Raw genomic sequence first — 22806 nt, forward strand, 5'->3', positions numbered from 1 at the left:
CGACACAAACCTCACTAAATACACGAAGCTTCAAATTCAAAGTCTACAGGAACTCATCAGTTTATGCTTAACAACATACTTTCAATTCAACAACAAAATCTACGAACAAACGAAAGGGACACCAATGGGATCACCAATATCAGGATTGATCGCAGAGGCAGTGATGCAAAGACTAGAAGCCGCTATACTACCACTGACCAAACCAAAAATTTGGATTCGCTACGTAGACGACACCTTCGTCATCGTCAAAAAGAATGAACTAGAAAACACTTACAACCTGATCAACAACGTCTTCGATGACATCAAGTTCACCATGGAACAGGAGTCAAACAACCAACTAGCATTCTTGGATATATTGATCACTAGAACCGACACAGGAAAACTGGAAACTCAAGTATATAGGAAACCGACCCATACGGATCAAATTCTCAACTACAATAGCAACAACCCCAGAGCTCACAAAATCACCTGCGTACACAATTTGTTCAAGAGGGCAAGGACACACTGCAGCACACTGGCAGCACGAAGAAATGAAGAGAAATACCTAAAGGATGTATTTCGGAAGAACGGCTACCCCATCAACTTCATCAAAAAATACCAACCGCACGCAGCATTAGAACTCAAGTCAAGCACAAAAATCAACAAAAGGATCACCCTACCATATATACAAGGAATATCAGAAACCGCGACGAGGCTGCTGAAAACCTTCGGAATAGGTGTGGCACACAAACCGACAAAATCACTACAATCAATCTTATGCAAACCAAAAGATGAAATAACAAAGGAAAACAAATCAAACATCATCTACAAGATAAATTGTGCCAACTGCGAAAAACACTACATCGGACAAAGTGGACGCCCCCTTCACCTTCGCCTACATGAACATCAATTAGCAATCAAACGGCATGATATCTCTTCACTTATATCAATACACGTGGACAACTGCGGACACTCATTCGATTGGAAAAATGTGGAAATCTTAGACAGAGGAAACTCCAAAAACACCAGAGAATTTTTAGAAGCCTGGCACTCAGGTCAATCAGCAATCAACAAGCATATTGAAATCAATCCAATTTATCAACCAATCAGAAAAATCATGCACAAACATAAGAACAAAAATCAAAACAATTGGAAACACAACCAAAACAAAGAAGTAAACAACGACAAATTTAAGGTCAATAAGAACCAATCAACGTCGAGGTGCACAGAACAAGCTTTGAGACACATATGGAGAAATTCAAACACTTCACTTCTATCTGAAGTTTGTGCTGATGATGTCGTTCAGAAGAACGATGAATGCTCCACGACCAAACCACCCAGCTCAGAGAACGAAACTCCACCAAAATCACCCACCTGAGCTACAAATCTTCTCCACCATCCCTGTTTAAGACTTTTCCCGGTATTGAGAGAAGAGTGATGCCCCTGTAGTTATCACACTTGCTGAGATCGCCTTTCTTCGGTATTTTGATCAGAAGTCCTTCTTTCCTGTCTGTTGGTACTTGTTCCTCATCCCAAATCTTATTGAAGAGAATGTGGAGTATCCTTGCAGTTGCCGTTACGTCTGCTTTTAGTGCCTCTGCTGGAATGTTGTCTGGTCCTGCTGCTTTGCCACTCTCGATTTTTCTGATGTCCATGCTTACCTCTTCGATTGTTGGTGGGCCAACATTGATTGGGAGGTCCGTGGGTGCTGCTTCGATGTTGGGTGGGTTCAGTGGAGCTGGTCGATTCAAGAGTTCTTTGAAGTGTTCTACCCACCTGTTTCGTTGCTCTTCAATGTTGGTGATTACCTTGCCTTCCTTGCTTTTCACTGGTCGCTCCGGTTTGCGGCGATTTCCAGAGAGTTTCTTTGTTATGTCATACAGTTGTCTCATGTTTCCTTCTCTTGCGGCCTTTCCCGCCGTCGTTGCTATATCTTCCACATATTTACGTTTGTCGGCTCTGATGCTCCTCTTCATTTGTTTGTTAACTTCTGTGTATTCAGCTCGTGCCTTGGCTTTTTCTGCTCTTGTTCGACTAGTATTGATTACTGCCTTCTTGTTCCTTCTTTCTTGAATCTTATCCAGTGTATCAACAGTGATCCATTCCTTGTGATGGTGCTTCTTGTGACCCAGGACCTCATGACATGTTGAAGTGATTGCCTCTTTGATCCCCTTCCAGCTGCTCTCCACAGTAGTTCCTTCTCCATTGAGAAGTTCATGAAAGGCCTGGAACTTAATGCTGAGGACTATCCTGAATTTGTTGAGTTTGTCAGTATCCTGAAGAAAGGCCGTATTGAACTTTTGTGATATTGTCTGCCCCGTTGTCCAGCACTTCTTGAGTTTCAACTTCATCTTGGCGACCAGCAAGTGATGATCTGATGCTATATCAGCTCCTCTCTTGGTTCTCACGTCCTCTATAGTCCTCCTGAACGTTTTGTTGGTGCAAATATGGTCGATTTGGTTTTGTGTAGAGTGATCCGGTGAAGTCCATGTGATTTTGTGTATGCGTTTATGTGGGAATATGGTGCCGCCTATGACCAGCTTATTGAAGGCACATAGATTTGCAAATCTCTCACCATTTTCGTTCCTTTCTCCCAGTCCGTGTCGTCCCATGATGTCTTCATATCCAGTGTTGTCCGTTCCAACCTTGGCGTTGAAATCTCCCATCAGAATGGTCAGGTCCTTTGTTGGGCACTTCTCGACGATTGACTGCAGCCTATTGTAGAATTGATCTTTAGCGTCTTCATTGTAGTCGTTGGTATGCGCATAGCATTGGATGATGTTCATTGAAATACCCTCTTTCTTTGTTTTGAACGAGGCTTTGATGATCCTTGGTCCATGAGATTCCCATGCTATAAGCGCATTTTTCGCTTGTTTGGACAGCATCAATGCAACTCCTTGTGTATGTTGTGCATTTTCTTCTTCATGGTCGGAGTATAACAGGAGCTCTCCTGTAGTTAGTCGTTGTTGTCCAACTTGTGTCCAATGTGTTTCACTGATCCCAAGTACCTCTAGGTTGTATCTTCTCATTTCTGCAGCAGTTTGGAAGGCTCTCCCGGTGTCCGACATTGTACGAACATTCCATGTACCTAAATAAATGGTCGCTCTGGTTGTCAGAAGGGGCATCGGCCTCGTAACTTCCGAAGGAATTCGGCTTTCATCATGAGGCGTCATAACTCTTCTAAATGAAGACCTTCTGACTCCCAGGGCAGAGCTTAAAAGGTTTGAATTATTTTTTCTGGTTAGCGTTTTTTTAGCGATTTAGTTTTCTACGAGATGGGGTCTCTAACCCCATGCCCAACCCTCCTCCTTTGTCCGGGCTTGGGACCGGCAGTAGCCCCCGGAGGGACTTCAGGCGGAGTTTTTCAGTTGTATGTGGTGATTTCAGTTCATGTAACTGTAGCTTCCTTACGTCACCAGGTCACCAAAATGTAGTAGATTTTCCTAACCGTTTTGGATACTCATTTAGACTTCGTTTTCATTAATGATTTGGGTATACATATGTGACTCGTAAACTTGCTCCATTTTCTAGCCTGAATCACTGTATAATTCGTGTTCTACCCAAAGTATGTGGAAAGCATGGGAAGAGCACACTCTTACATCAAACCATGAAAGTCAAATATAGGAATTACTCAGAAGAAAATATCCGAAATCTGAAAAACATGTTTCATACGACTAACTGGGAATTGTTTACTGATGACTCACTGGAAATCACTACTGATGTTATCACTTGTTACCTTAAATTCTGTTTTGATATTTGTTGTCCCACTGAAACCTTTTTTGTAAGTTTTTATCGACTTACATCTTCACAACTAAAAGGAATACGGAGGGTGAAAGAAAGAATGTACAAGGAGAAGAACTCAAATGAAGTTCGTAAGCTAAATGGTCTGATAAACCTAGAGATTAGACGTCTCAACTCCATGTTTACTCAAAAACTCTTGTGTTGCAAAAACTCTCCAAGTATGTGGAAACTCTTTAAAGAACTTACAGGCGACAGACACATTAGGAGCGATAACCAGCTGAATGTTTGTGACTTAAATACGTCTTTTGTACGTCAGTCATCTGATGTAATGCTCCCTCCATCCATAGGTTTAAAGAATAGCTGTGTTGCTAGTTTCACTTAAACTGATGTCCGAAGATGTATCTGGTCACTTAATTCATTTTGACGTTTGGGACCTGATGGTATCCCAAAGTATTTTTGTCAGTTGGTTCAACTTATTTCATAAGCTGTTATGCACGAACTTCTACAACCAGCTGGAGAAATATCAATATTGTCATAAACATCTATATAATAAAAACAAATAAACTACTTAGTATTCATTACCTATCTATAACAAACATTACGACCGACATATCAGCTAGGGGTCACATGACACAATGAAGAAATGTCCATAAGTAAAACGTGATCAAAATCTCGAAACCATCAACTAAATAAACAATAGATAAATATGTAATACATCCAACAGAACATTCACTATTCAGAAAAGTATAGTATATTCTCTAAATCAATTTGATAATGAACATGGCATATAATAAATCATATTATGATGTATTTATACATTGAAACAATTATCAGAGGGTGTTTGTGTAGATCTTAGAAATTTCACTGATTGGAACTATGAATCAATTGAAGCGCCTGGCGCGAGACTGATAGGTCCTGGGTACGAATCTCGCTGGGTGCGGGATCGTGGATGTGCACTTTTGAGGAGTCCCATACTAGGACGAAACGGCCGTCCAGTGTTTTCAGGTTTTCCATGATGGTCAAGCTTCAGTTGACTCATGATTTCAATCATTAAAAAAATTGTTCATCCATATGAAAACTAGGAATTCAACATAATCTCAGGTAGAAACTATACTATTTTATTCTTTATTAAAGAAGAAACTTAGAAAAAAAAGAAAAAGAAAATAATTAAATGTTACATTAATTTAAGAGAGATAATACATAAGGGATTACAGTAATTATCTGTTTCATAGACTTCCGGATATTTTTTTTAAGGCTAATATTTTCTTTCTTTCTAAACTTCTCTATTTATTTCGAATTGAAGACAAAAGTCTAGTTACATGTAAATGAACATAGAATCATTGATTATAATGAATATTCATTTCTTATTTAGGTAAATGACTGATTATTTTACTATTTCCATTGTAATTATCGTATTATATAATAGTCATTTAAAACTACATTCTTAAATAGATTAATGGGAAACGACAGTTAGAGGATAAGAAATTATCAGTTTAATCTAATGGATTGTGTTAATCAATCAAAAACGTAATAATTCGATATATAAAAAAAGCGAGAGAGAGGGAGAGAAGGTAGATAGAAGATAGAATGATACAAATCATTATTCGATTTTAAGAGTTTAAGGAGGGAAATTATTAAAATCAAAACAGGAGAATTTTAAGGTCAACATTCTTTTGTTGCTAGGGCATTGACAGAAGAAAATTCTGATTTACAATATTAATAATAAAAGTAATAATTGATTATGAAAATTGTAGATAACCTTTTTTAACAAAAAATATCAATATCAGTTCAATACAGTCATTTAGGTACATCAGGAAATGTAGTCTTACAAAGACGAACGGATATATTTATTATAGCATAAGAGTGAGACTATAATTTGTGGACGGCCTTTGGGGCGACGCCAAAGTGACCTTGAAAGTGAAAAAAAAAAAAAAAAAAAAAAATTTTTTAAAAAAATTTTAAAAAATTTAATTTTAAAATTTATTTTTTTATTTAAAATTAAAAATAAAAAAAAGTTTTTTTAAAAAAAAAAAAAATAACTTATAAAATAAAAAATCTACCAAAATGGATGAGTGAATTTCGCGCCAAAATATGAGATCTGTTACCTTATATCTGATTGGTTCGTCCATTACTTATAGACTCGCCTTATTAAGCCTTAATAGAATTATTAATAACTGGATTTTAGCGTTGAGTCCATTAATGTTATTAGACGTACTACGAAATTTAGGACCAAAGGATAGTGATTGTAGCTGAATAGTCGATAATGTTATGCTTGAGTAATTGAAAACATATTTCTCTGGAGATTTGGGAAAAGAAACTTGCGTCTCGAAACGTTGATCTTCTGACAAATCAAATAATGTATGTAAACGTAACGAAATATTCCGTTCCAATTCTAATATTCTAGACTTTATTTTGTCTATATAATTCAAAGTAAGACATTTCAAAGAACGGTGATTTGGATGAATATGGTTACGGCATAATGAATCGAAAAATGGTCTTGGATATTCACGTTTGTTTATACAGTTTTTCAGAAAATTGATTCAATTATTCTTTATGGCAAGCTTGACAGAAAAACTAAGAAACCCACTGAGTTCCTTTATTGTCACAGGATCCTTTGTAGCTCTTTAGATAATTAAAATAACCCATAATGTCATTGAATAAGAAAAAGATAATTCAGCGAAGAAAATTTTGTAGTATATCTACTAACATTAATCAACTCAAGGCTAAAATCCAGTTTGAAAGTCACATTCGTCAAATAAATGACCTTATTCCAGTATCTAATAAAGAAATATTCCTCTCAAGTTCATACATGTTTACTGAGTACATTGAAATCGATTTTCTATTTAGTTTAGAAACGTATTTATGCATTTTTGAACACATTAACATTTTCAACATCTGAGTGAATTGTAGTTAGTTACAGATATACTATATTTCTATTTCTATCCTTAGGATAAACAGTTTAATAGACCTGTTTAAATGTTTATGGATCTAAAGTGATTTAAACTCAGCGTCTATACTAGTTAATAAAAGAATCATATAACATACACATAGTTCCCTTTATTATGTTGAAAAGAGCAAAAACAAAGATTCTAGCAAAATAGCATGAATTCATTTTATTTCGTAAGTTCTCGTCAGCTACTTACAACCTGTGATATTTAAAATCATAATTACATAATGGATTTAAATTGGTTACTGAATATTGTAAATATATATTTAATGTGAAAGAATATTCTACAACATTAATTGTGACAACAGTTCAAAAGTGGGTTAGAAACAACTGATTACATAATGAATGAACATTGATAAGAATATAGTGAGTAGAGTTCAGTTGAAAGATTATTAATTTGGAAGATAGTTGAAAAAAATAAAATCAATGATGTAATAAATACAAAAGAAAACATTTTTAAGGTGCAGCGAAAGAATAATTGTCACCAAGGCAAGGAAAGATTAACAACCGTCTCCTTTTGAACACATAGGTCAGGTTTATGACGCCTGATGGCAATCCCTTTTGAGCTGTTGTCACAATTAATGTCGTAGAATATTCTTTCACATTAGGTATATATTCACAATTTTCAGTCTATTAATTTCATTTACACCGATGATATACTTTACAAATATGTCTTCAATATAACTTTCAACCAAATCCTCTAATGTAAGTAATTTAAACCCATTATGTAATTATGATTTCTAAATATCACAGGTTGTAAGCAGCTGATGAGAACCTACGAAATAAAAAATGAATTCATGCTAATCTGCTAAAATCTTTGTTCTTGCTCCTTTCAAAATCCCACAACAGTTTGTTATCTTCAACTATTTCGTTTAAAATTTAAGAACATTTACAATTTAATACCTTCTGTCTATGGAATTATCATTACATTTCAATAAGTTTCTATACTGCTTAGAAACTACGTAATTAAATAGAAATTTCACTTGAATACACTAATAAACTAGTACATTTATTTATTGGTTTTAGTTGCGAAGTTACAGTTTTTAATCCTTGAATTGAATATTTCATTTATCTGATGTGTTTTTTTTAGAACTTAATAATAAGATAGTTAGTCTGTATTTAAGTCGATATAATCCCAAATGGTTTGTATTTTTACTGTAGCGGATTTGTAGAAATGTTTTTAAATCTGGCAGATTATATATCCATTATGTAATCGATAAAGTTCTAAATACTTATCAAAGTTCTTTATTGCATAATCAATTACATAAGAAAATATTGTTCAGTTTACCACTATTTATAAGATAGAATGTTTCACTGGTTTCGTTTTAACATCTTATCAAGTTTTGAAGTAGTCAAAATAGACAACCTTTCAGTGAATCTAAATAACCCCTTGAGATAATCGATTGATCAAAAAGTTATAAGTTTGAAAAATAATTGAGTTTTCCTATTTCATAATAATAGACAATCATTATTCAGGATTTTGACAGCAGATAGCGTCAAATCAACCAATTATAATGAAAGTAAAGTTGAATAATCAATTACCTAATAATTATTTACCTGACCGTCAATGATTCCTGAAAAAAAGGGACGACCCGACTTTTTTTTATAAAAAAACTTGTCTTTTCATTATTTTAAATTATAGAAAAAACCAACTGCACGAAATTCTTTCTATTTGTTTCTCGTTTAAAATTACTAATTAATATTAAAATTCTGTTGAAAGGTTTGTTGGGAATAAGTGAAATAGGTTGGTTTTTCAGGTTGAAATTGAAAGCTAGGGATCATCGTTTCACAATTCCTACTTCACTAGACACGCCATATATATATATATATATATATATTCACCACTAAGGATGAAAAATTGGCAAATATATTTACGAATACAAGAATAACACATTGGCGGCCTGCTTGAGTATTTGAGCTACCTGTTACTGCCATCTAGATATCTCAACAAGTTATATGTTTTTGTTTGTTTTAACAAATCATTGTGTCTGTTAATCAATTAACCTATTCAGTCGCCTTTATTAAAAGTTTTCAAACTTTCTTTCTGGCAGGGCGGCGTTGACTGCAGCAGGTGCCTCGGAAGGTCGATGGAGCTATGGAGGTCAGCGCGCCGTAGACTCGACAGTTTGACGGAGAGCGTGGCACAGACTGCAGAGAAGAAGAAAGTGGCACGGCGAACGGAACCACCGCAAGAACGAATGCTTTAAAGGGGGACGAGTGTGATGTGGGTTACTTATATCCACACAAGTAGTATATGACGGTGGTCAGACATAGAATGTATTTCAGTAGAAGATCGAGAAGGAAAGAACGGGAACGGAACACGATTGGTATGAAAATGCAGGAATAATGAAATCTGAGACAATGGACTGATATTTGCAAAAGGAACGGTCAAATTTAAGACGATCAATTGATATTTTGTAAATTAACTATTTACTATCTTGTTCTCAGATATTATTGAGATGCTCTGTAATTGTGTGTTCGAATACATTCGATTGTCCCCACTCTTGTTCTTGTTCATTACTGTACAAGTTACAAAAGGGTTCAGTCAGTGATATCGTGGTTGCTGGTAATATACAGCGAAAAGAATTATTGTTCAGATGTCGATTCCTGATAAAATAACTTCTAACTGGTGACCACTCGATATTTAGCGTCAGAATCGATCAAGAAATAACAAAAGGAAACATGCTGAAATAATTCGTCCTGAGAATTTGATATTTACTAATAATATAGTAATAACAGGTTGTCAATATAGGTTAAATAATGTAGACTAGGTAGTAAAAAGTTTTGATTTTCTGTTTTTAGTTTTAACTAAATAATGAAATAGTTTAATATCAGATGGGTTTTTGTGGAGATTGTAGTAATTTCAATGGGTAAGATCATGAGTCCCACAATAGGACGAAACAGCCGTCCAGTGCTTCCAGGTTTTCCATGGTGGTCTAGCTTCAACTGACTCATGATCTTACCCATTGAAATGAAATAGTTTATTAATTATGAATATCATAATAGTAATCTAGCTTGTCACCAGTCAAATAGAACATCTTATTATCATAACCGATACAAGCTGAACAAATTTCTTTATCAATAAAATTTTCTGATTTTCTTTTCTCATAGAAAAACAAACAAACTAATCCTAAACTGCAGTAAAAATTTCATTATAAGATGATATCATTTTCTATTATGGTAAACAATCATAACCGATTCGGTATACATTGGTTTTTTCTGCTACATTGCACATAAGTAAGAAAATCAAAGTAAGGTCATACCTCACATACCTAACAAGTTACTTATATTCCTCAATGTTTTTTGCTATCCAATACTAAAAAAAAAAACGAACAAACTCCATTTTAACTTCAATTAGAGTAACATTAACCTAAACTTATCATTGAATCTATTCATCCATTAATCTACATTTGGTAAAAAAAATTCAATGTACGTGATTTGAAACTATTTATTTATCTATCTATCAATTAAATCATCATTTTATCATCAATCTTCTAGGTGAACTATAGAGTAAATTATTGTTTGTTTATTTGTTTGTTTTTGCATAGCTTTTAATTAAACTTAATTGTATCCATAGAATGATCAGATAAATGGTTATTACCCACAATTAAATTAGAAAATAAAAAAGAAACTTTCTTGATGATGATTTTCATTTCATTTTATTATATGAGAATTGAACATGGTTGATGTTATCTGTGTTTTTAAGTATGATCATGAATTGTTTAATAGTTCAGTAAAAGAAATATATGCAATTTGGATGGAGTTTTGTTCTCTGAGCTGAATAGTTTAGTTGTAGAGCTCTACTTGAGCTACAAATCTTCTTTACCATCCCAAAGCAACAATTGTAAATTTTTGAGATAAAATTTAAAAGTTTTTCTTTTTTTTTTAGAAATATGTTAGACTTATGAGAATATTGCTTGTTGATAATAACCATTTAATCTCTGATAGTTTATATGAGTCTGATATATTGAAACAACAAATTAAAATATTTCTAAAGTCTTTAATCCATTGATCAGTATATGGCTTACGAAATTTGAACCTAATAAACACTTAAGTTTCATTTCGATAATGCAATGAGAAGACAAAGATTATCAGAACTATGTGATAATATATTAGCGTAATACATTTCGAACAATTTGATCACACATGTACTTGTTAAGAATATTGATATATGTAAACTAAAAGATTAACTAGACTAGAAATGGAGGGTAAGAGTTGTCCTATTTAAAATTGGGTTCATTTTAATTTGGTTATTTATTCTCTGAAGAAGTGGCTTACACTAAGTCGTGAAACGTCAGAAAATCTAATTTTTCTACTTATTGCGATATTAAAAATATATTAGTTATTTAAGGATAATATCAGATATCTGATATTACACAAGGATAAAAAAGAAATAATGTGTAGACAATTTGAAACAGACCCTTATAATATTAGCTTATTATCCAGAGAGATAAGGTTTCAAATTATTTTCACATTAATTTCCCTATTATCCTTGTCTCCTCTTACCCTCCATTTCTAGTCTAGTTAATCTTTTAGTTTACATATATCAATATTCTTAACAAGTATATGTGTGATCAAATTGTTCGAAATGTATTACGCTAATATATCATCACATAGTTCTGATAATCTTCGTCTTCTTATTACACTACTGAAATTTATCAAAGGGACTAATTGTTTTAAATTTACGTTCAAAAAAACTTTTAATTATGTTTATTTTGTGTTAAATATGTTGTATATAATCAAATTATTTTGGTATACGGAACAACATACGTTTCATCGACTACTTAATCTGTATTTTGACATTTCATTGGAAAGTAGAATTAATAAATGAAATATTTTTTAATAGTTGAATTCATGAGTCAATTGAAGCTAGACCATCGTGGAAAACCTGGAATCTTGCGAGGCGGGATCATCGACGTGCACAGCTGTGGAGTCCCATACTGTGACGAAACGTCCGTCCAGTGCTTCTGGGTTTTCCATGGTGGTCCAACTTCAATTGGCTCATGAATTCAACTATTAAATTACTATAATGTCCACAAAAAACCTCTCTGATGAAATATTTTTACTAATCACCTTTTGACTACATTAAATATATCAATTTTAGTCGATTTTTAATGAGCGAGAAGAAAGATGGGGACAATCAATTGTATTTGTAATATAAAATTATAGAATATTTTGGCGAAGTATAAGAACTATACACTGAGTAATTTATTTGCAAATTTCTATCATTTGCCCTCCACATTCTGTGTGATTATTCCAGTTCGTGACTGCTTTCCATTTTTCTCTCTATTCTCTTCAACTCGAACTTCTTAGCCTTCTACTGCCAGGTTTCTCACTTCCGACTGACTGATCAGACAATTCACAAAAATGACATTTATATGATTTTAATCTGAGATCAGTTTGAGTTCAATAAATTACTCAGAGCAGTACCTTATGGTCAATAAAAACCATCAAGAATATGGTTACACAAATCTTGTATCGACTGATTACAACGGCTGATTAGGCCAGTTGAGCTTCACTTGTATACGGGCACCCTAACTACGTACTAAAATAAGCTCATTGAATTTAAACAGCTTAGATGGAATAGTTTCACTTATATATGTGGCTTTATGTAATAACACTCAATAACTTCTATTGAATTTTAATAATTCCGATTATAAAAGAAAATGTAATCTGACCATGAATTATTTTATATCAGAAGGGGTTTTGTGGATATTATAGTAACTTCAGTGGTTATGATCATGAGCCAATTGAAGCTAGACCACCATAGAAAACTGTTTTGTCCTATTGTGGGACTACTCAGCACTGCGCATCCATGATCCCGCCCCGTGAGATTCGAACTCAGGACGTATCAGTCTCTCACACGAGCGCTTAACCACTAGACCATTGAGCCGGCATCCAACGATGTTAATGTCTAACTTCAAATAATCCACGAAATTGAGCGACACATCTACCATTGTCTTCAATGAGTCACTATCTCACAACAGACCTGGTTGAACTCCACTGGTCACTACTTCTCACTAGAACCCCAGGAAATATCTCTTGAAGCCAGTCACTAGTGAGCATATGCTGATTAGTATCGAGAGGGGTTTTGTGGAGACCATGGACCACCACAGTTGTCTAGCTTTAATTAACTCATGTTTTCAACCATTAAAATATTTTATACCCAATACAAAATATTAGTTTATGTAGTCTTTACTCCCTCAGAAAACAATAAAAAGTCATTTAACACAACACTCATCACCAAGTGTCATCCAAGAAATCTCTTTATCATGAACTGAAAAAATATTACTGTTATGTTTATATGATGCATAATAGTTGCAAATTTATGTGTTTAGATAAAATGTGAAACATTCTTATTGTTATGAAAAAGAAAAATCAAACGAGCACTGAAAGATTTAACATCTCTTCACTTATCCTAATCTTAACTAATTAACCTCTGTCTAGTTAGTTGACAAACAAAATATTACATTTACTTTCCAAAGATTATTTCAAAACCAGCAGATATATTTTAAGAGAAATTTGTAATGAGTAGAGTATATAAAAAATAGCGACATTTCCAAAAGACTAAAAGATTTATTGGTTAAAGATAACTTTAATCACAATTGATTGATCAATGGGTGGTGATCAATGTTATGTGTGTCAAGTACTTATTTAGTTCAGATTGAATGTTATCGACCATGTTGAAATATGGCCACCAGTCTAGGTGACTCGACACCAGTTCCCTCAAGATTACAGGTACACCTTGCTGACGAGTGCCAAGTAGCATGAAACCCGGGTCGAGGGTTTCCTGTCAACTACCTCCAACCACCACCTAATCTCAGACAACTTTAACCTCAAGTTCGTATAAGTGGATAACCATTATTGATCGTTAGTATTCGGCTCAGTTAGTCATTCGGTGGTAATGAGATTATTATAATACCTGATAGTTTCCTGTGTGGTCCATTGTAGAATTATTTATAAATGACTAATTTATTCATAGCTTGAAAAGATTGGCCATTTATTGATTTATGGCTTTTAATAATCTAGATAATGTCAGTCTGTGATTAATATCATCATTTAATACACACAAAATAAACAAATAAATAAAATCGAAGTAATTAATAGGGGGATTTTTCACGCTTATTAATGAAAGAATAAGATATTTCCTATTTGAGTTTTGTACACAGAGTTTCTATTAACTTCATCAAAAAAATACATTTTTGTTGCCTGGATTACAGTAATTTATTACCACTAATCATAATAAATCTTCATAAGAAGTTTAAATAAACTGCTAGGAAAAATAAATCCAATTAGTATTGTTTACTTGAATCTTCCCGTTGATGTTTAGGACTGCAATTGATCAGTCTCTTATTGGCAATATGTGCATATTGCTTCGATATTGCCCTAATTCACAAGCATTATAAGTAAAGATGGACAATGACTCGCAGTTAGAATGCAGGACGCGCGTTTCGTCTCGTTTGAGACTCATCAGTTGGATATACTGCATCTCAGAGTTGGTGTTCACTATAGGACTAGAACTCAGTGCCGTTCGCTTCAAACGCCATCGCGTTATCCACTTAGCATCCAGCTGAAGTGTACCGAATGGGACGAAACGCACATCCTGGATTCCACTACTAGCCACTATCCATCTAATCTCAGTATATAGTGCACGCAGTGTCGAGTCACCTAGACTGATGACTACATTGCAGCATAGTCTATAGCATTCGATCTGCACTAAATAAGGACTTGAAACACATAACATTGATCACCACCCAGTGATCAATCAATTGTGACTATTCATCTTTGCTTATAATACTAGGAAAAATACATTAATAGAATTATAATTATCAAAGCAAATTAAAATATCGATGAACTCAGTTTATTTTTGTGATCATAAATAATAAAGATGAAAGTTGTTTAAAATATGATCTCTTTTCTCTTGCCGTAAATCTAAGAATAAAATTGTATAAATTACTGTAATATAAATCAAATTTATTTGAAGAAAAAAATAGGTGAAGACATCCATAAATCTATCAGTCTGTTTACTTTCCTTTTAAGTTAGATCATTTTATTTATTTAAAGATAAATAAAATATGTCTCTTTGAAAAATAATTACACAATGCTATAACTGAATAATCCCTCTCCCTCTTTATCCCCCCCCCTACATGTGTATATACTTTGACATTAGTGATCAGTGAGTAGCTAAATAGAAAATAATCATTCTAAGAAACTTGGGTAAAAAGTATTACGTTTTCTTTGATTTCCATTGTTCTAAAGAGAAAAAACTCTAGTTTGTTTATTTATGTATCATTTACGTGTTTGGTTACTATGACTAAGTGAATAAGTTCCATGGAATTTGTGATATATATATATATATATATATATATATATATATATATATATATATTTGAATAAAATGTGTTATATTGCATGATCAAGCCTTATTTAAGCAATTTCACATATTTATGATTCTTATATGGTATATTTAAAGTTCATTTTAATGAAATGATATAACTCAATCAGTTTATGTTACAAAGTGGTGTATTGAACTACATTTACTAAAAATGTAATGAAGGTTGAATATCATCTAGATGTATGATTGCTCGCTTTCTGAAGATCTTTAATTTCATTTTAAAGCTGAAATGAAGAAACTTACTAAATAATATCTCGTAAACATCAATATTTCAATTTAAGGTCTAGTTTCCTTCATGAATTTAAATGAAGCCAGAAGGAACATGGATGCAGAATATTACGAATTGATTATATTTCGTGGTTTTATCATCAGCTGCTTACAACCAAATATGTATTAAAATTTTACATTGAGGTAAGATATAGTATGCAATAATGGACATAAGTGAATGTAAAGAATTGGGATGACAAAGGTTATAAATAATAACTATATATATATGCAAGAACAGGTTAGAGATTATCTGTCATTAGAATCAAGAAGAGTACATCTTGGCATTTCCGAGCATGTTACAAAGAAATTCAGACTGCGGGGGACAAGAGCTCTTAACAGTGCAACAGTTCGACATTTACTTGACACCGGGCATACCATTGACATTCCTCATGCTTTTAAAACTATTAGCAGATAAAAAAATACTACTTCTCTTCGTTTTGCTGAAGCGATCGAGATAAAAAAACTGAAACCTGATTTATGTATCCAAAAAGAGACAGTAATAAACCTATCACTACCCTCTTAATTCAATTTTTGGTCATTAGTTCTATTTTGTTAATGTTTATTTCGTTACATTTCTCTTTCATTACCGAATTCTTAAACTACCCGTTCTCTCATACATTTCCACACACTCGATTCTCTTAAATTCTGCAAACTCTTCAAATCCCATTCAATTATTACGTAACCCATTTTACTAGTTCTTTAATCCCATGAATCTGATGTCAACCCTTCATTACATATTTGGCTGTAAGCAGCTGATGATAAAACCACGAAATATAATCTATTCATAATATTCTGCATCCATGTTCGTTCTGGCTTTATTTAAGGTCTAGTTTTCGTTTTGTGAAATTTTCGTCTTCGGTAAATATTGGTTGAATTGACGCACTAGTCATGTATTGTATGTAATTATCACATGAAAGTCCAGTAATTAAATGAATACACTTTTCAAGATAACAGAAACTATAAGTTTAAAAATAAACATTTAAATACAAGACAATATCCAGAAATTAAAAAATTATCCCAATATATGATTAAATCAATGAGAGATTAGTTCAAACGTTAAGATAAAACACTAAATTGAGTCACCCAATAAAATCTATGGAGAAGAAGGACTTGACATACATGACATTGATCACCACCCAGTGATCAATCAATTGTGAATAAATCTCAGTCCTACAGGTGGTCGTTCGCGGCCCGGATAGCCCAGTGGTAACGACTCTGACTGCGAAGCTGGGTGACACGGGATCGAATCCGTCAGCGAACACCAGATCCCTCAAAATTACGGGTACTCCTTGCTGATGAGTATCAATGAGCACGAAAACCGGGTCCCGGGTTTCCTGTTGACTACCTCAAACCACCATCTTACCTCAACATAGTGCACGCAATGTCAAGTCACCGAGACTAGCAGCCACATTGCAACTTGGTCGATAGTATTCAATCTGCACTAAGAATGACTTGACACACATGACATTGATCACCACCCAGTGATCAATCAATTGTGAATAAAGTAATTCAAAGAAATTGAAGTCAAAGACAAAACATTAGGTACTGTAGGGATAATTCTTGAATAAAAAACGAAAAATATTACATAAATTATTTCATGGACTGTAAAAAGCACAGTAAAATTCCCAAAGGTAAGAAATTAATATGAATGTAAACTTACGGGAAAAATAAAATGGAGTTTGTTTCTCAACATTCATCACACCAAAATTATTTAACATTTCCAATTTTTCTTGAAGTAATCGCATTCTTTTATCAATTACCTGAGGCATTTTATGTCTGTATAATTTCAACAGGGTCCGAATAATGCCTATTCATCAAAAATAATACAAATAAAAACAAAACAGCAATCATTATTCTAATAGTTATGCTGTTTAAATCTAATAAAGCCTCAACGTCTTGGTTAAAACATTAAGTCATATGTTGTATAAATTCATTTATAATATTGATATATTTATAATTTAAATAGATACATATGGGTTTTTGTTTTGTAAAATGTTTTCAAACAATTGGAATAAAACAATTTTCATTTGAATTTATGTAATATAAACTTGTAATACATCAGAAACATTCATAATTGTGACACATTTCATTCAAAGTCTCTAAGCATTCATTTCACGTAGTCATAATCAGTGACTTTTACTTATATATAGTAATATACATTATCTATAAATTAATTTATTGTTTTTTATTAAGTTAACTAAAACATATTTTGTATCGTATTCTTATGGATTGGTACTGCAAATAATTAGCTCAAATGTTTCTCGACTGACAATTAGAAAATTTTCTTGCTTATGAACGTTCAGTATATATTTTATTATAATCAGAGAGTGGTTTTGTGGATATCATTAGTAATTTAGTAGTTGAATTCATGAGTCAATTAAAACTAGACCGTCATGAAAAACCTGAAAGTGCAAGACTGATAGGTCCTGGGCACAAATCTCGCGAGGCGGGATCGTTGATGCTCACTGCTAAGGAGTCACATACAAGAACGAAACGGCCATCTAGTGCTTCCAGGTTTTCAAGGTGGTATAGCTTCAATTGAGAATTATTTTCACCCCAAAAAAGATTCTTTAGTATTATCTTTTCTTTTGTAGTAATAGAACAGACATAATGGTGAACATATTGACGAATCTTAATCTGAATAGACTGGATGGAATATAGTTAAGCATACTACAGAAACTGTTGATAAATAAACAAAAACGTTGTTTTTAACATCCAGCCTATTTTGTACACCAGTAACAGAGATATAAACAATAACAGACGTTTTATTGATTAAGTCAATTATTATGCTTTGATTTATCATTAATTACTATTTATTAACGGAAAAGAGGAAGGCCGAAGAACATACTACGTTGGGAATCGTAAACAGACATGAAAAAGAGGAATAGCAACCAGAAAGGATTACCAAGGACAGAGTTGGATGGAGAGTGCTAGTGGGCAGCTTATGCTCCTCCATGAGGGTTAACTGGGGTAAGTAAGTAAGTAAGTAAATACTTATTAACATATTACGAGTAAAATCAACATGTCTCCTGACAGTACATACTTTGTTAACTTCAATTCTATTTTAGTGTACTTTCATTCTTATGAGTAATAAAATGTTTAATATTATCCCACCCGTAAATTAAAGCGTCACATACTTACTGAACTCTAATAAAAAAATAACACACAAATATGTAACCTGAAATAACTCATTTGGAACACAATTGATATTAAATGGTTTGTTAATATCAACACTTTCAAACGGATGGACAAGTGGTTAATACAAAATTATTTTAAATTTAGTTATCTTTCATAAATTTGATACTGATTATTTCCTAAGAGTAACTCGGAGCAGATTGTCGGGTGAAACCTTGTAATTAGTGTTCATTTTGAGTCACTAAGAATACTTTAAATACATATTGACATCTAATATCCAATTTATACTTGAGTTCTAATTTCTGTCAGACAATTTGTTCAAATAGGTATCCATAGCAAGACTGAACATGAGAGTTTCAAATAAATTGAATACTGAGTAGAGAATTAATAATAAATATATTTTTTTATATTTTATCTCATTGGGATAAAGCAAAAAGATATTTATTAATTTATTCATATGTTGACAAATGTCTATATGTAAATTATTTATTCGATATTGAAACGATCACCTGTAGTACAAATTTTAAGTTTTGTAATTTCAAGTGATCTCTAGCTTATTTATTTATTATTTATTTGAACACATAGGCATTGATACAACGAAACAACAAATACATGTTCGCCATATAAATTATTCGATTTATGTAAAGACTGGAATACTGTCCGGGGGCCCAGACCGAAGCAGGTGGTTTTCTTAGCAGGTCACACCCCGAGCCTTCAACTTAAAAATCTGATCTATAAGGCAGTGCAGCAACGTCAGGAGATGCAGTAACATGGTAGCCGGTGACCAACGATTGATTCATACGTTATTTATTTCCTTCAGGATCCTGGAGCCCATGTACTCCATTGGTTTGGAATCAGGATTTTCCAACTCCCCAGGTGGACCCACAGTATCCGCCAACCTGATTAAAGCGCCGAGCATTCGCTTTTCGTCCTCTCAACTTCGCGAACAAAAGTAATCCACGAGAAGGCAGTGAATAGGACTTTCTTGATAGCGCCTGTATACGCGTGGTCATATGAGAACATTTCACTACCTGCGGCCGTACCTGAGCATTCGTGGGAAATTTGTGAAACAAGTGGAATCGAAATGAATGACCTTTCAGAAAAATTTAGAGTATTTATTGTTATTGATTTGTTATTATACTCTGCCATTTACGAAAGTCAGTAGATTATTGTTGGAGAACTGGCTTGTTTACAGACCCATTACGTTGTAATATTTTGTTAGATTATATGTGCTACATTTATTTCATTACTTAAAATTCGATTGAGTGTATTAGTCTCCAAATCCCCTGGCGCGAGATTCGAACTTAGGACATATCTGTCTTGCGCGCGAGCACTTTACCTCCAGACAATTGAGCCGGCATCCAACGATGTTAATGTCTAACTTCAAACAATCAACGAAATTGAGCGGCACATCCACCATTGTCTTCAGTGAGTTACTATCTCACAACAGACCTGGTTGAATTCCACTGGTCACTACTTCTCACTAGAACTGCAGGAAATACCTCTTGAAGTCAGTCACTGGTCAGCATATGCTGATTAGTATCAGAAGGAGATTTTGTGGATAACATAGTAATTTCAATAGTTGAGATTGAAGCTGAGAAGTCACACGATAGGACGAAACGGCCATCCTATGCTTCCAGGTTTTCCACGGTGGTCTAGCTTCAATTGACTCATGATCTCAACCATTGAAAATACTATAATATCCACAAAACCCATTCTGATACTAATATTTTTATGTATGGTAGTTATTCACGTGTAAATTTAATCATATTTTTGTGAATTGTAGAATATAACTAAATTTAAGCATATGAAAAAATGAATGTTCAAAATACATACAACTAATTTGAAATTATGTATTGACGATAAAACGAAATGTGATCATGGAAACTATGCGATGTGAAAACTAACTGAATGACGTTACTGTAAACAGTGTTCATAATACATACAGAGGAAAAACCCAATTTTTTTAGCGGATCATAATAACGAGTTAATGGCTCAATCAGTTTCAATAATCACATTATATGTATTCAATTAGTATCAAATCTCTTTAGATAATCCATGATAAAAAAATTGGGAAGAGTTTTGAACAAAATAGTAAAACCAGTTATTGTTTGAAATATTATTTATTACTACTTTTCAAAGCTAATCTTACAGCATAAATAGTTGGCGGTAAAAGAAATCGAATTAATAATTTCTCATGTTGAAATGGTGAGTATTTGTAGTTTAGGTAAATTATTTTAATGAATTTTCGTACTGTGAACTGATAACTTGGATTGATTTTTAAATGTTTGCTGATTGTCAACTGACCTGATTAACAAGCTTCTAACAATCCTCCGGTCTTTTTAGTATTCCATCTGACAAAGATTTTAACATTTTTCAGTTGAACATGAATCCATGACTATTTACATACACTACTATTAACTACGATATATCTTGACGGGTGACAGTTAGTTGATATTTACGTAAGCAAAAATGAAATGGGCAGCTATTTGATCTGTTAAAATGTTTCTTGCAGCTGAAATAATTTATTAACCATATAAAAAAAGTTATGTAAAACTGTAGGGTAAGAATCAAGTCAAACAATCGATCAATGTCTAGGTTGACAGAACAGAGCGTTAGTTATATTCATGAAAAAAAACTTTCCGTATAATCTGATTACGTTTTTCATTTGTAGATACAACTAAATAATACTAATAATAAATATGTACTTACCTTCAACCATTGTAGTTCCTAAATAACCATCTAAATTCACCTTAATTCTATGTTTCCATAAATATTTTGTAGCATCTTCAATTGAATCCAGTACTAAACTTGTAACTATCTCCCATTCATAATGATCTAATAATGGTACATTCAATAATAGATCATTTTGTAATAATTCCGTTGTTTCATCACAATTTATAACATTCTCTGAATAAATAATAATAATAACTATTTTCAATAACAATATGAGTTTAGCTAAGAACATGTAAATTAGTCTGTTTTTTTTTAAAAAAGGAAACAAAATATTTCACTAATTCATAAATGTCTATAAAGAATGTTATAAATTTAGATCAGTTTGGATTCGGAAACTGTATTGAATGTTGCGCGAACAATATATATATATTTATTTATTTATCATAGCGACATTTGATTGGTTAATTATTTCCAATTACTGACTGGTTCAACCATCCATTTTTTTAAAAAATTTTATTTAAATGAAAACGAATATTTGACAACACTTCCACCACCACCATCAACACCACCATCACCATCAACAAAACCACCACCACCACCAACAACAACAACAACAACAAAAATGTATCATGAAAATTGTCTCAATAATTAAACGTATCCTATTGAATGTTAATTAGAAATTATGATTTATCATTTTTATTTATTTATTTACTTTTCTTTATTTTGTTATACAATGAATATGATAAAAAGTAAATTAAAAAGAAAAGAGAGTTCCGGATTTTCTGCAAACACAACAAGCGCAGCAACAACAAAAATATTGATGTGTATAAAGCAAGAATAAATGAAAATAAGATTTTCTTCTTATAAATAAAATTTATAAACAATAATAATACTGAATAAGATAACTGAAATGACCTTAAAGAATGATAGAAATATAAAGAATAATATCTTATGTATTTAAATGTGGTATATCTATTTTTGTTCTTATTATTGTATAATTTCCTTTTTTATTTATAATTAGCGTGATAAATCTACTTAAATAAATTGTGAATGACATGATACAACTAATTACAATTGAGAATAGAAATAATTTAATTTATTCTTATTTATTCTTAGAAGGGGTTTGTGGAGATTTTAGAAATTTCACAGATTGAACTGATGAGTCAATTGAAACTAGACCACCATGAAAAACCTGGAAGCACTGGACGTCCGTTTCGTCCCAGTACGGGACTCCTCAGCAGTGCGCATCCACAATCTCGCCCCCCCCCACGAGATTCGAACCCAGGACCTATCAGTCTCGTGCCAGGCGCCTACCCAACTAGATCACTGAGCCGGCATCCTTCTTATTTATCTGAATAACAAAATACATTCGGTTATAGGAATCGAAATATAAAGTGTTATGCTTTAATGGAAAAGGAGTAATGAAGGGCTAATAATGATGATCAGTCATTCATGCAAGAAAATGTGTTTTTATTCTGTTTTGGAAATATTTCTTATTTGTTGATTGACCTTACTTAGACAATCATTGTAAATCATCAGGAAGCATTCAAAGAAACTCTAGCTTTCGTATGAGATTCTCTGTTCGTGTATACCTACAACCATATAGGGGATCGTACGCAGGTTATACATATATTACAGTAAGTGTTTGACTTATCGATCAGTGAGT

At 32.9% G+C, this 22806-nt stretch overlaps 1 protein-coding gene across 1 annotated transcript in view; it reads right to left on the bottom strand.

Moving 5' to 3' along the window:
- The window catches only part of SYTL4_3 (synaptotagmin-like 4), a gene marked incomplete at its 5' end in the record, with an annotated part of 80650 nt that overhangs the window by 16152 nt on the left and 41692 nt on the right, over positions 1 to 22806 (bottom strand). The window contains 2 exons of the mRNA XM_035732639.2: positions 16990 to 17136; positions 21177 to 21374. Coding sequence (XP_035586076.2) covers positions 16990 to 17136; positions 21177 to 21374 — 345 coding nt within the window. The remainder of the gene's footprint in view (positions 1 to 16989; positions 17137 to 21176; positions 21375 to 22806) is intronic.

This window comes from Schistosoma haematobium, chromosome ZW (genome assembly GCF_000699445.3).
Source record: "Schistosoma haematobium chromosome ZW, whole genome shotgun sequence".
Taxonomy (NCBI): domain Eukaryota; kingdom Metazoa; phylum Platyhelminthes; class Trematoda; order Strigeidida; family Schistosomatidae; genus Schistosoma; species Schistosoma haematobium.